The sequence below is a fragment of the Marmota marmota genome, unplaced genomic scaffold, assembly GCF_001458135.2.
Source record: "Marmota marmota marmota unplaced genomic scaffold, marMar, whole genome shotgun sequence".
NCBI classification, from domain to species: Eukaryota; Metazoa; Chordata; class Mammalia; order Rodentia; family Sciuridae; genus Marmota; species Marmota marmota.
This window is the reverse complement of record NW_026000261.1, coordinates 6,233,119-6,246,133: the sequence shown is the minus strand read 5'-3', so window position 1 is coordinate 6,246,133 and position 13,015 is coordinate 6,233,119. Positions and strand designations below refer to the sequence as shown.

Genomic DNA, 13,015 nt, shown 5'->3' with positions numbered 1-13,015 from the left:
TCCAAAAATTCTTATTTTTCACCCACTGTATACATATTTGCCTGTAAGATTCTTCTTTGTACTAGATATATTAAGTAATCTAATTCCTTAGATTATTTAATATATTTACTATAAGTAGTTTAAAGATTTTTTTTCTGCTTATTCCAACATTCTAGATATTCATGGGTCTATTGCTACTATTAGTTCTATTCTTATGAATTAGAGTCACATTTTCCAGATTATTCAAATGTGGTATTTTTTATTGTTTATTGAATGCTGTGGATTGTATTGGATAAAGATACTGAAATTTGTGAAATTTATTTGAAAAGTGCTGAATATCGTTGTAGTAGTTTAGTTTCTGAGAATCAACTTGATTTTGCACTAATTAAATGTATACTTTCCTATGTTCTTTGCCATTAGTCTTAGACCTGAATGTGGGCCTTACTCAATGTATAACCTTTCTGGTGTCACTTAAATTTATTTTATTTATTATTTCTTTTAGTGAACTCTGTTGGCAGCAAATTATCTTATCACTCTTTAGGAAATGTTCTTATTGTGCTTTTATTTGTTTTTTCAGTTACATAATAGATAAAATATCAATATATATCCCCGAGCAGTATTCATTGCTCCTAGTTATTCAGTGAAAGATTGACTGACTCATTTAAGTACTGCTGTACAAAGATCTTGCAGATATAGTTAAATCGGTTCCTAAATCGGTTCCCAAATAGGTTCATTTTAATATATGGAGATAATTCTGGGTAGGCCTAATACAATCACAGAAGCTCTTTAAAGACGGAGTTTTCTGCAACTGATAGCAAAAGAAGACATAAGAGAAATTCAAACTATGAAAGAGAATTCCACATAAGGGAGGATATCCATGCTCAGTAGCAATGGCTCACAGAATGGAAATATGGGTGGCCTAATGAACTTGAGAATGGTTTCCAGCAACCAATCTTCAAGAAAACAGGAGCCTCAGTCCTATAACCCCAAAGTCAAATTTGGCAACACTTGGATGAGCTTAGAAGTGCAATTCCATAGATAAGAGCCTAGCTAAACCAACACCCTGATTTTGGCCTTGCAGCATGCTAAGCAGAGAACCTAGCTCATCTGTACCTGGGTTGTTATCTATTGAAACTGTGAAACAATTAATAGTATTACTTTAAGTTATTAGGTTTAGGGTGATTTGTTACACATTTTTTTAAGATTTTTACTTCCTTTCCAAATATGTCTGCTAGTGTTTATTTTCAGATTCTTTGAATACTTGAATACTTGCTTTTGTATTCTGTCCAGTTTTTAATTGTAATTATTGTGAAAAAGGGCTGTAGTATTGTAATCATTGTGAAAAACAGGCTGTAGTAGACTTAATCCATTTTGGCTGACCCCAGAATTTATGGGTAAATTTAATAAAATATTTGTGAGGTATGTTCACTAAAATCTATGAAGCCAGCTATGAGAAAAATTTAAATACCCAAATATATGAAGATATATAGAATATTCATGCATTGGGAGATCAGTATTGTTAAGATGCCAGTTATCCCTATGGTTACCCATAAACTCAAAGCATTTCCAGCTAATAAACCCCGCAGGTTTTTATAAAAACAATTAACAAACCAATTCTAAAACATGTATGGAAATGTAAAGGATATAGAACATCCAAAAAAAGTAAGAAAAACATAGTTGCAGGACCAGATTTCAAGATGTAATTGCATAAGGATCAATAAATAAACAGAATATTTTGTAGTAAAATTAATTTTGATAAAAGTACCAAATAAATCCAAAATGGGAAAGTATAATCTTTTCAGCCAACTTTCCTCAAATACGTGGATGTTCATATAGGGAAAATGAAACTCAACTCATATGTCACATTGTATAGAAAAATTAATTTGAAATGGATCTTAGTTCTAACATAAAAACTAAAACATCAAAGCTTTTAAAACAAAACTAACTTGAGGATAGGCAGCATTTTCTTTGGATACAGAAAGCAGTAACTGTAAAAGAAAACAATATTAATAGGTCAAACTTAATCAAAACTTAAAACTTCTGTATATCAAAGGACACCATTAAGAAAATGAATAGGAAAGCTACAGACTAGGATAAAATATTTGCAAAATGTATGTCTGACAGATTATTAATATTTGGGATTTATGATGAGCCAGACATTTCACATAAAAGGATACCAGATGGCTAATAAATATATGCAAAGGTGACCAATGTCATTAACTATCAGAGAAGTGTACATTAAAACACGTTGAGGTGGAACTACATGCCTATCAGAATGACTATTATTAAAACAATTGATAGTATCATACATGTTGTGCAAAGATCTGGAACAACTAGATTTCCTATACATTGTTGTAAATGTAAATTGTCTTGGCAAAATTTTTTGTAAAACACAACATACATATACTTTACTCAGGGACCCAGCAGTTTCACTCCAAGATAAATTAAGACATGTCCACAAAATGTCCTGTGCAGAAATATTCATTACAAGACAAAACCTGATAACCCAAATGTTAAACAGCAGATGAATGGATTTAAACAACTGTGAAATGGAATCCTACAAATTTTACCAGTGTAATATGGTGATAGATTTTTTATGCTTATGACTATATATAATAATGGCAACCTCTTGATAAATAATTTGAAAGCTTAATATAATTCTTAAGAATTTCCAGAAATCACCAACATGTTTTCAGTTCCTTTTTGCTCCTATTTCAGTGCTAACACTGTAAGTTTATTTGTTCTGATTAGTTATACATGTCAGTATAATGCATTTTGATACATCACACATAAATGGAGTATAACTTTTCATTCTTCTAGTTGTACATGATATAGGATGATACCGGTCATGTAGTCATATAAGCACATAGAGTATTAATGTCTAATTTATTCTGCTATCTTTCCTACCCCATGCCCATTCCCCTCCCTTTACTCCCCTCTGCTTAATCCAAAGTACCTCTATTCTTCGTAGCCCCCTCCCGCTTATTGTAGATTGGCATCCCCATATCAGAAAACATTCAGCCTTTGGTTTTTTCTGTGGAACCAACCTAGGTCCCCTTCAACAGATGGATGAAGAAAATGAGATATATGTACACAATGGAATATTTCTCAGCCTTAAAGAAGTATGAAATTATGGCATTTGCCAGTAAATGGATGGAGCTGGAGAATATCATACTAAGTGAAATAAGCCAATTCCCAAAAAACCAAAGGCCAAATGTCTTCTCTATCAATATAAGTTTTAATTTTTAACTGTAGCTTTCAAAGTGGTGTGGTATTTCTTTATTTTTTCCCCATTCATTTTATTGTTATGTCTTATATAACAATGGATTTTGTTACATATTTGTTCATGTACATGATATAAAAATATAATTTGGTTAAAATCATTCCTCAGCATTGTTGCTTATAGTTTGTAAAATAAAAAAGTGTTTCTGATAGTATTAACCAATATGAGCATGTGAATTCACTTTTAATTAATAATTTCCATTCTAGAAATCTAACACAATGGAAATAGCTTTCAAGTGGCAAAATAGGTGTATATTCAATTCATACATAAATATATATATATATAAGTTGTTAAGATATAGAGTTACTAATATAATATAGAAAGGCATAAATTCAACCAACTGTATCAACAACACATAAAGGAAATAGTTAAATGATCAATTGTATATAGAATATTATGCATCTATTAGAAGCAATGTTTTAAATCTAGAAAATAACAATATGTTCTTTTTTTAAATTTTTTTATTGTTGGTTGTTCAAAACATTACATAGTTCTTGATATATCATCTTTCACACTTTGATTCAAGTGGGTTATGAACTCCCATTTTTACCCCGTATACAGATTGCAGAATCACATCAGTTACACATCCATTGATTTACATATTGCCATACTAGTGTCTGTTGTATTCTGCTGCCTTTCCTATCCTCTACTATCCCCCCTCCCCTCCCCTTTTCTCTCTCTACCCCCTCTACTATCATTCATTTCTCCCCCTTGTATTATTTTCCCCTTTCCCCTCGCTTCCTCTTGTATGAAATTTTGTATAACCCTGAGGGTCTCCTTCCATTTCCATGCAATTTCCCTTCTCTCTCCCTTTCCCTCCCACCTCTCATCCCAGTTTAATGTTAATCTTCTTCTCATGCTCTTCTTCCCTACTCTGTTCTTAGTTACTCTCCTTATATCAAAGAAGACATTTGGCATTTGTTTTTTAGGGATTGGCTAGCTTCACTTAGCATAATCTGCTCTAATTGCCATCCATTTCCCTGCAAATTCTATGATTTTGTCATTTTTTNTGATGACAAAGTGAGAGAGACTCTGGTGTTTGTGACTCACTTTCTTTACCAGGAGACCAACTGTTTCTGTCGCCGCTGGTATCGATGAAGTTCTCTCCTCCGCCGCTTTCTGATGACATCAGATCTCTGCCATGTTGGTATCCCATGCAAATGGCAGCATTTCGTTCCCTCCACAGTATTCAGCAGGACCCGGACCGAGAAGCAGTTTCCGCGTGTTCTTTATCCCTGGGCCAGAGCAGTTCCGGGAGCCAGAATTCGGCCGCTCCGTGCTCGGTGTATGTTCTGATAGGAGCAGGCTCCAAGAAGAAGTTTCCGTGGGTTATTTAGCACTGAGCCTGAGTAATTTGTCTGCGAGCTGCAGGCGAATGGCAGCCTGAAATTACCTGTTCTATGGCTGAATCAACAATATGTTCTTTTTAAAAATTAATTAATTTGTTTTAATTAGGTATATATAACAGAATGCATTTTGATTCATTGTACACAATTGCAGAACAACTTTTCATTTGTCTGGTTATACGTGATATAGTGTCATACCATATGTGCAGTCATACATGTACCTAGGGTAATGATGTCCATCTCATTCTAGGAACCCCAGGCCTTCCTGGACCAAAAGGTATTAATGGTCCTTCTGGAAATCCTGGCCTTCCAGGAGAACCTGGTCCTGCAGGTGAGCATAAAAAATAAGACTTTGCTGTTCTATAAAACTAATGCTTATCATATTCAATTTTGGAAAGTCAAATCATGGTTAACTGTGAACATTTTCAAAGCATGGAAATGTTTTGATCATTCACTTAGTGCTGAATATTAAGAACAAAATGAATGACTTTTAATAAATTTACCTAAAATTATCTTTATGGAACCTTCTTTTTCTTGGCTCACCTTTTCCTGGAAGAGTAGATTTGAGTACGCTATAATAGAAGATGGAAGCTCTGATGTATTTTTTAGAGGGGGTGAAGCAGATTTTTTTTTTATTGACTCCTAAAGTAAATCACATATCTTGGCCCATGTAAGCCCTATAATATACCCTGTTACACCTAACATCATACTCTTGTATATTCTATAGTAATTTTAAAATGATAAACTCAAAAGCTTTGAATACGGAGTGATTAAATTATTCCTTTATGACATTATCCCCTCTTCTTTTTTCATCCTTCATTTTCATAAGATTTCATGAATTAAAGGAGTAAAATAAAGCACTTTATATCTTTTGGATACAACTATTTGAAACTAGTATGGGAAAATGGGGTGGATAGAAGGAAAAGGAATTAAAAAGATGGATATAACCTGCTGTACTCTGTTCTTTAGGCGGTGGAGGTCTTCCAGGCCCACCAGGACCTCCAGGTGAAAAGGGCAAACCAGGTCAAGATGGTATTCCTGGACCAGCTGGACAGAAGGGTGAACCAGGTGCTATATTTATTTTAGGTTTTCCTAAAGCTCTGATTTCCTCTTTGTTTATTCTCATTCACCCTTTTTATCCATGAAAAAATTACATCATCTTTCTTACCTTCTAAGAAAAGCACATACTTTTCCCTCCATAAATATTTTCTTCCTCTTCACCCTGAGAATATCAGCTGATATTTGTTGATTAAGCTGCTTCCTTCTTACTAAAAAATCCAAATCCTGTCTTGACTAGTTTTTCACAATAAGAAGTTACTCAGCTATTTCAAATTTATTTGTTTTACTATGCAATCTATATTCCATTTATATATTTTATAAGAGAATTGTATAAAAGCATATTTGACACCACAAATAGAAGTTTTCTCATGTTAGAATTGTTCTGTGTTAGAAGTAAGTCTTCTGGGACGGGGAATGTAGCTCAGTGGTAGAATGCTTGCCCTAGCATGTGCAAGGCTCTGTGTTTGAGCCCCAGCACCAAAAAAAAAAAAAAAGAAAGAAAGAAAAGAAATCTTCTGCATGTTTTACCTGATATACAGTGATATACGCTGTAACACTTAATAAAAACTTTAATGTCTGAAAATAATTTGTCCTTATTTTAGTTATATTATCCATTTGATATTTTTGTTTTGTTTTGTCTCTGATAGGTCAACCAGGTTTTGGAATCCCAGGACCCCCAGGACTCCCAGGACTTTCGGGTAAACCTTACTAAAACATGCTAAATCAACCCATAAAATGAAAATGTTCTCCAGTACAATTATTTTTCCATCTCTACCATTGAAGTTGTAAAATGCCTATACAAACCCCCAAAACCGAAAGCTAGAGGTATACCTTAGAGTATTTCTTATTTAGCAACTTAATATAAAAGTAATTTATATGTAGATATCTCTTCATTGACTTCATCGATAAATGCTGAGGTAATGACACAGAAAGAAGACAAAATTGTGGGATGAGAGAGACTTTTGGAAACTCATTTAGCTATGAGGGAAAAAAAAACACTCTTTTCTCCCCATGGAAAAAAAAATGTCAAGATAACAGAAGGAAATCCTGTAGAAATATGCACCAGTAATTAAAATGTTTCTTAAACTCCTTGTTAACATGTTTTGTATATTTGAATGGATATATGTGCACACATATCTACCTTTGCTCTGCCTTTCCTCTCTAGTGCTTATTATCATTGTAAGCACTAAATAGTGAATAGGAAGATTGAGCAGACATATGGATATATATGCTTTTGTACTGAAATAACCATTGGCTATTCTGTGGAGGCTTTTCTCAAACCACAAATATATCTCGTAGAAATTCTGATATCCTTCTCATGATCCCAACATGAAAATTATTGCTTTAATGTGCAACTGTTATGGCTCTTAAGAGTATTAGTGGTGTAGAAAGAAATGTTAAGAACATTTTGTCTGGATTGTAAATCTTTGTTACAGGGGTCTGTAGGGACACACAGCAACCATCGATGATCCTTATCTTCCATTAGTCTTAAAATTAGAACATTTATTCTAGGCATCATTTCCAGCCATCTTTAACTTATTCTTACAGATATTTTATACTTTTTTAATTTTTCTCTCCTTTTTTCTCACTGGTCATGTGACCATTGCTCTCTGTTCTAATAAAAGGGTACCTTTCAGGATGCAATCTGTTATTATTTCAGCATTTCTATACATACTCTGATAAATATGTTTAATAGCAGATACATATATTTAATAGGAAGAATGATTTTTTTTTGTGTAGGTTTGGGATTGACTGTGGGATAGCAATTACCCTAGTGAATTCATTAGTTGCTCTAATAGCTTTAGCCTTATAGGCAACCCTATAATTCGGTACCATTTAATGTGTTCTCTAATGTCATTTTACTTTCATAGGCCAAAAGGGTGATGGAGGATTACCTGGCATTCCAGGAAACCCTGGCCTTCCAGGTCCAAAGGGTGAACCAGGCTTTCAGGGCTTCCCTGGTGTGCAGGGTCCCCCAGGCCCTCCTGGTTCTCCAGGTCCAGCTATGGAAGGCCCTAAAGGCAACCCTGGGCCCCAAGGTCCCCCTGGGAGACCAGGTATGTTCATGAGTGGTAGGGGATTGCTCTGTTTATTAGTCAACTTATTTAATTTTGCTGGCAGGTTATTCAGTCTTTAAGATTTTGGAATTTATAATGTAAGAACTTATTATAGATCTGGGGATGTGGCTCCAGCGGTAACGTACTAGCCTGGCATGCGTGCGGCCCAGGTTCCATCCTCAGCACCACATACAAACAAAAGATGTTGTGTCCGCCGAGAACTGAAAAATAAATATTAAAAAAAAGAATTTATTATAAGCACATAGTTTGATTTATACTTAGCTCCATCTATTTCCATGCCATCTAATTATTCTTTTCAGTAATTACCTTTATCATTTATTTAAAGTTGAAATAAACTAAAACAACTTGGATGGGAAAAAAGGAAAAAGTGGTCTATTAGTCTTGCTATTAAAGATAAAGCTATATATATTGATAACCTGACAGCAAAATGCCACCTGCATTATATGAACTTCTCAGCATGTCATCACAGAAATCATTTTAGTGATCACCCAATAGATGCTTGTAGTCTATACCAGAAGTGTTGCTATGGTTCTGTCACATGAGCAGCAAACGTCACAAAGCACAATAAACAAAATTTATCTTTTCTAGGAACTAGGCAATCAAATTTGTCTTTGGCATCACAGCATGATAAAATTGACTAGCTATCTCTTAATACCAACCTCATGTCTATACCTCATTTGTCTTGTGAACACCATTCACTTCTCTAGTTTATAAATTTTGTATCCAATGTTCATCTTTTCATTTTGTGTCTGTGCTATGTCATTTCATTTTACTAATTTGGAAATGCTCATTTTCAGCCTCGATTAATGTTGCTGAGCCCAGTCACTGGTGATAGGTTATTAACAAATTTGGGGGACTTGGTATTCATTTTTTCTATTTCTAGTAATGAAAAATTTGACCTTCATTGATGTAAAGAAGAAGAAAAATCTAAGTTTAAAGTTGCAAAGCAACTGTCCTTTTATCCTTTGACAATCCCTGACTATTAAAGTACATTTAAAGTGAAATTTTTCATTAAATTTCAGTAAAGTCTTGTGATTAGAATTAATTTAATAACATGCTCTAAAATATGAATTAAATGAGATCACATACTATGTTCAGAGGCATCATTTTCAAAATCATATTTTTATCTGATCTTACTTGACTGTCCTTGGAGGGTATTATTTAAGGTTTTACCTTTCTTTACTATTACAGAAAACCAGTGAAAATCTTCTCAGCCATGTTAACTCTCTTGCATGTAATATAAATAAATGAAGCAAGTATCTTGTTTTGCATGTGATAATTCAAATAAACCAAACTATTATCCTTTGTATATTCTAATTAGCATTATGGTTATTCAGTTTTACTCGTAATGGAACTCACTGTTGAACAATACTTTAAAATATGTCAACATAAAAACATTAATCACAAAGATGCTTTAAAAATTACCATTTTTAAAGAAGTAATAATAAAAGCACTCAGAAGAACACATCTGATGAGTATTTGACTTCTTGATTTGTTTATAAGCTATAAATTTAAATAGAGTTTTGAACCCTGTTGCTCTTAGAATAAATTATTCTTCATCTGAGCTCATAGCAGTGATTATTTTTAAAATGATACTTTTGCCTTCACAAAATGGCACATGTGCTATTTTCATTAATGCTAAGTATTAATGCTAAATGGAAATAATTTGGTTTATATACAAATGCATGAATGTAAACTTTCAGAATATTCTGCTATTGAATAAGATTTTTAACTTGAAAGTATTTAGTGTAATGCTTTAGTTTCTTGATATTTCTAACAGTTTTGATATTTTTTCCTTTTTGTTAATGATGACATTGGGCCTTGGTGAACTTTGACCCCTATCCAGGTCCTCCAGGTTAGATCCTTAACTCCAAAGTAATACCTGCATGAAGTTTGAAACTGTTCTTATATATTTATATACCTATATTTATGTATGTGTGTATATATACATAATGTGTGTGAGTATATATATTTATATACATACACACACTTCTCTTGTATCTAATATTTCATATGTTTGAATATATTTAAGAGCATATATGCCAATTCAATTCTTACATGGTGGCCTATCTCTACAAGTTGTCAAGAACTTTTAGAACCCAGTATTTCCTTTTTTTAATCTTTTTTAAAATTTTTTTAGTTGTTGATGGACCTTTATTTTATTTGTTTGTATGTGGTGCTGAGAATTGAACCCAGTGCCTCATACATGCTAGGCAAGTGCTCTTCCATTGAGCTGCAACCCCAGCCCTTAGAACCCAGTATTTCTATTGTAATGACTCCACATTAAATAATTAGGAAAACTTACTTACCACTTCAAAATGCACAAATTTGTGTCCCTTTTAGTTGAAAATCTATGACAAACTGCTTTGTATGATATTATGATATTTTACCTTACTTTTGTAGTAGAGTGTATTTCTTATCTTTGCCATATATTGGTTAATGCAAATGAAATTGAACTATCAACTAGGCATAATGGTACACACCTATAATCACAGCTACTTGAAAGGATGAGGCTGGAGGATTACTGGATCCCAGGAGTTTGAGGCCAGCCTGATCACATAGTGAGACTGTTATCTAAAAAACAAACAAAAAAGAAACTGAATTATCCATCAAAAAGGAACTTTTTAACAATAATGTGTATTATTAGATCCTGCAGATATATAATCTTTGACTTGGCATAAACTTCTTCCCATTTTGGCTTATCACATTATTCTAAATTCTACTGCTGTGAAAAATAACTAATAGACTTAGAGTAGAAAAAATCAATGCAATCACAAATTAGAGGCTCTTAAACTTATCTTAATCACACACATGTAAACAGTACACAACAAAGAACAATTACCAAGAGCTATCCAAAGGAAAATGCTAATTCTTAGTAAGAATTAATGTTCACCTAATCAGAAGTGAAAAAAGTCACAGTATTTGAATGTATTGTTTATTATTTAAAATAAATAGACCTTTTCAAATTTCTAGAGAGGATTAAAAGAGAGAAAAAGTATATACCTGAAACCTGGAAGGACATTTTATCTTCTTACAAATTAAAATTCATAATTTTCAAAATGAACAATTAAGAGCCTTAAGCCATCTCTCTCTATCCAAATTGATTCCCTAGTTTATTACTCCCCCAAAGTCTCATTTCATTGAACCACAGAATGCCAGATCTAGAAGAATTCTAATCTTTATACATATCAAAAAGAAATTACTCATATTACATATTAAAGATGGCAGGACAGATTTTATTGAAGACTACTACAGTAGCGAAGGGATTCCTGCAATAGAAGAGTATAACTGAGCTCAACTCCAGATGCAATAAAGACAAGTAGAGATTTATTACCAAGGAACAGAACAAGGATATCAGTGATGGAAAAAAATATTAAAATCAAAGTTGGGGGGGGGGAGATATTCTTGCTAAACTGGATTTAATGGAATTCTTGCTAAAGGTGGACCAAGGGCTTAGATACCAAGGGTGAAGGATGAGGCACTTGGTCAGATATTGAGAGTTGGAGGACTCTCCCTATACTGATTTAGCAGGATACTTGCTGTAAGTGGGCTTGCAGGCCCAAGGATGTACACAGGCCCAAGGATGAAACCTAGCTGAGAAGAGAACTCTTGGATGCACCTGTCCAAATTTGGTCAAGGAGGGAGTCTTTGTTGCATGTGAAAAAAACAGAGGGCCAAAGAGTTTAAAAACTTGCTCAAAGTAATATTGTTGGTTGTTGGCATAGTTGGAACTTAGGGCTCCCCAACATTTAGTTAAATGTCTATAACTCTAGTGGTACCATATCATACTTCCACATATCCTATGACTTGATGCTTTAGATCTGGTCTCTTGTTCTAGTTATAAATATAAGTTAATGGAACAAAACTATTTATACCATTTCAGGAAACACTCGGCCATAGCAGACTGGGCCTTCAATCCACATTCTTGTTTCCTGTTACCTCAAAATTTCCATCCACCCCTAATAATTGCTTTTCTTGGCCTTTCTAAATGGGTGTCAAGAAGATTAAGATAGTACTTGTGATTTAACTATCATCCAAATAAAGAGAAGACCACAAGGTACTTTGAAGTAATTTTAAGTCCTGATCTGCCTATCTTGCATAGAATTCTGCTGCCCTGATGACTGCTAGACTAGACTGTCAGCTACGAGTTTTCTTTTTACTAAGGCACTAGAATATATTTGAAGGGAAAAAAAGAAAAGTATCCTCATTTACTTTAAAACAGATTTAACAACTTCCCATTTACCAAATGTGCTCTAAATTATAGTTATGGGAACCTGGTCTCTGTGGTTGTCTTCTTTGTAATAGTTGAAGACTGCAAACTTAACTGAAAACTAGATTTAATATTGTGTGAATGTATAAATATGTAACAACAAGTCCCACCATTATGTTCAACTATAATCTATCAACAAAAAATGTGGAACAAAATAATTTTAAATTTTTTTTCAAAAGAAATCTAAAAAAATTTAGATTTAAAATAATACCTGTCAACTCATCAGCTTATCTATAGCAATTACCACTTACATAAAAGACTTTAGGTTTTTGTTTTGTTTTCTACTTAAACTTTGTTAGGTTGCTTGAAAAACAGTGAAGTGAGAGCCCCATATACAAAATTGGTTTGGCATATAACTCATTAAAATGTAACCTTTTAGAAATTGACGTCTTAGAAGTTTTGCTATGAAATTATACAAAATTTCTCTTGCTACTAACTTAAACCAAAATGTCATATTTCAGTGAGATTTTTTTCTAAGAGTTCTTGTTTTGAGCCTTTCTATGTCACATATACATGGGTCTATACTTGAACTCTGAACTATATTGAGTAGAAATTATAATTTATTGAACTAATTGCATGTCAAGACTGTGCTCTGGTCTGAGTGCTGACTTAAAAGTTAGTTTGCTGTGCATGGTTTAGAAACAATTTAAGCAAAAAAAAAAAAAAAGCCAGTTTTAGCTTTCTAAATTTCAAATGATCAAATGTGTTAAAAGCTTTATTATTGGGCAGTGATGATAGTGTTTCCTGTTTATGTGGCACTTACATCATATAATGTATAATCATATAATATCATATAATGTAAGCTCCTTGGGGGCAAAGTTTGTGTCTTACTCATCTCTGTATTCTCTGTAACACCTTGCAACTGGCGGAACTTGTCTTTTAAAATTTGGCTTTGATCATTAAAACAATCCTGTGAGGTAGGCTACAGTAGATAACACTATTCCCATTGTCCTCAGAGATTTAATTGAGAGGATGAGGCTGGAGGCTGTCTCTTATACAC

The 13,015-nt window shown here is 33.4% G+C and overlaps 1 protein-coding gene across 1 annotated transcript in view; it reads left to right on the top strand.

Annotated features, from left to right (window-relative positions):
- The window catches only part of Col4a5 (collagen type IV alpha 5 chain), a 231,190-nt gene that overhangs the window by 192,328 nt on the left and 25,847 nt on the right, over positions 1-13,015 (top strand). The window contains exons 36-40 of the mRNA XM_048796868.1: positions 4,859-4,939; positions 5,578-5,676; positions 6,315-6,365; positions 7,539-7,724; positions 9,592-9,600. Of these exons, the coding sequence (XP_048652825.1) occupies positions 4,859-4,939; positions 5,578-5,676; positions 6,315-6,365; positions 7,539-7,724; positions 9,592-9,600 (426 nt within the window). The remainder of the gene's footprint in view (positions 1-4,858; positions 4,940-5,577; positions 5,677-6,314; positions 6,366-7,538; positions 7,725-9,591; positions 9,601-13,015) is intronic.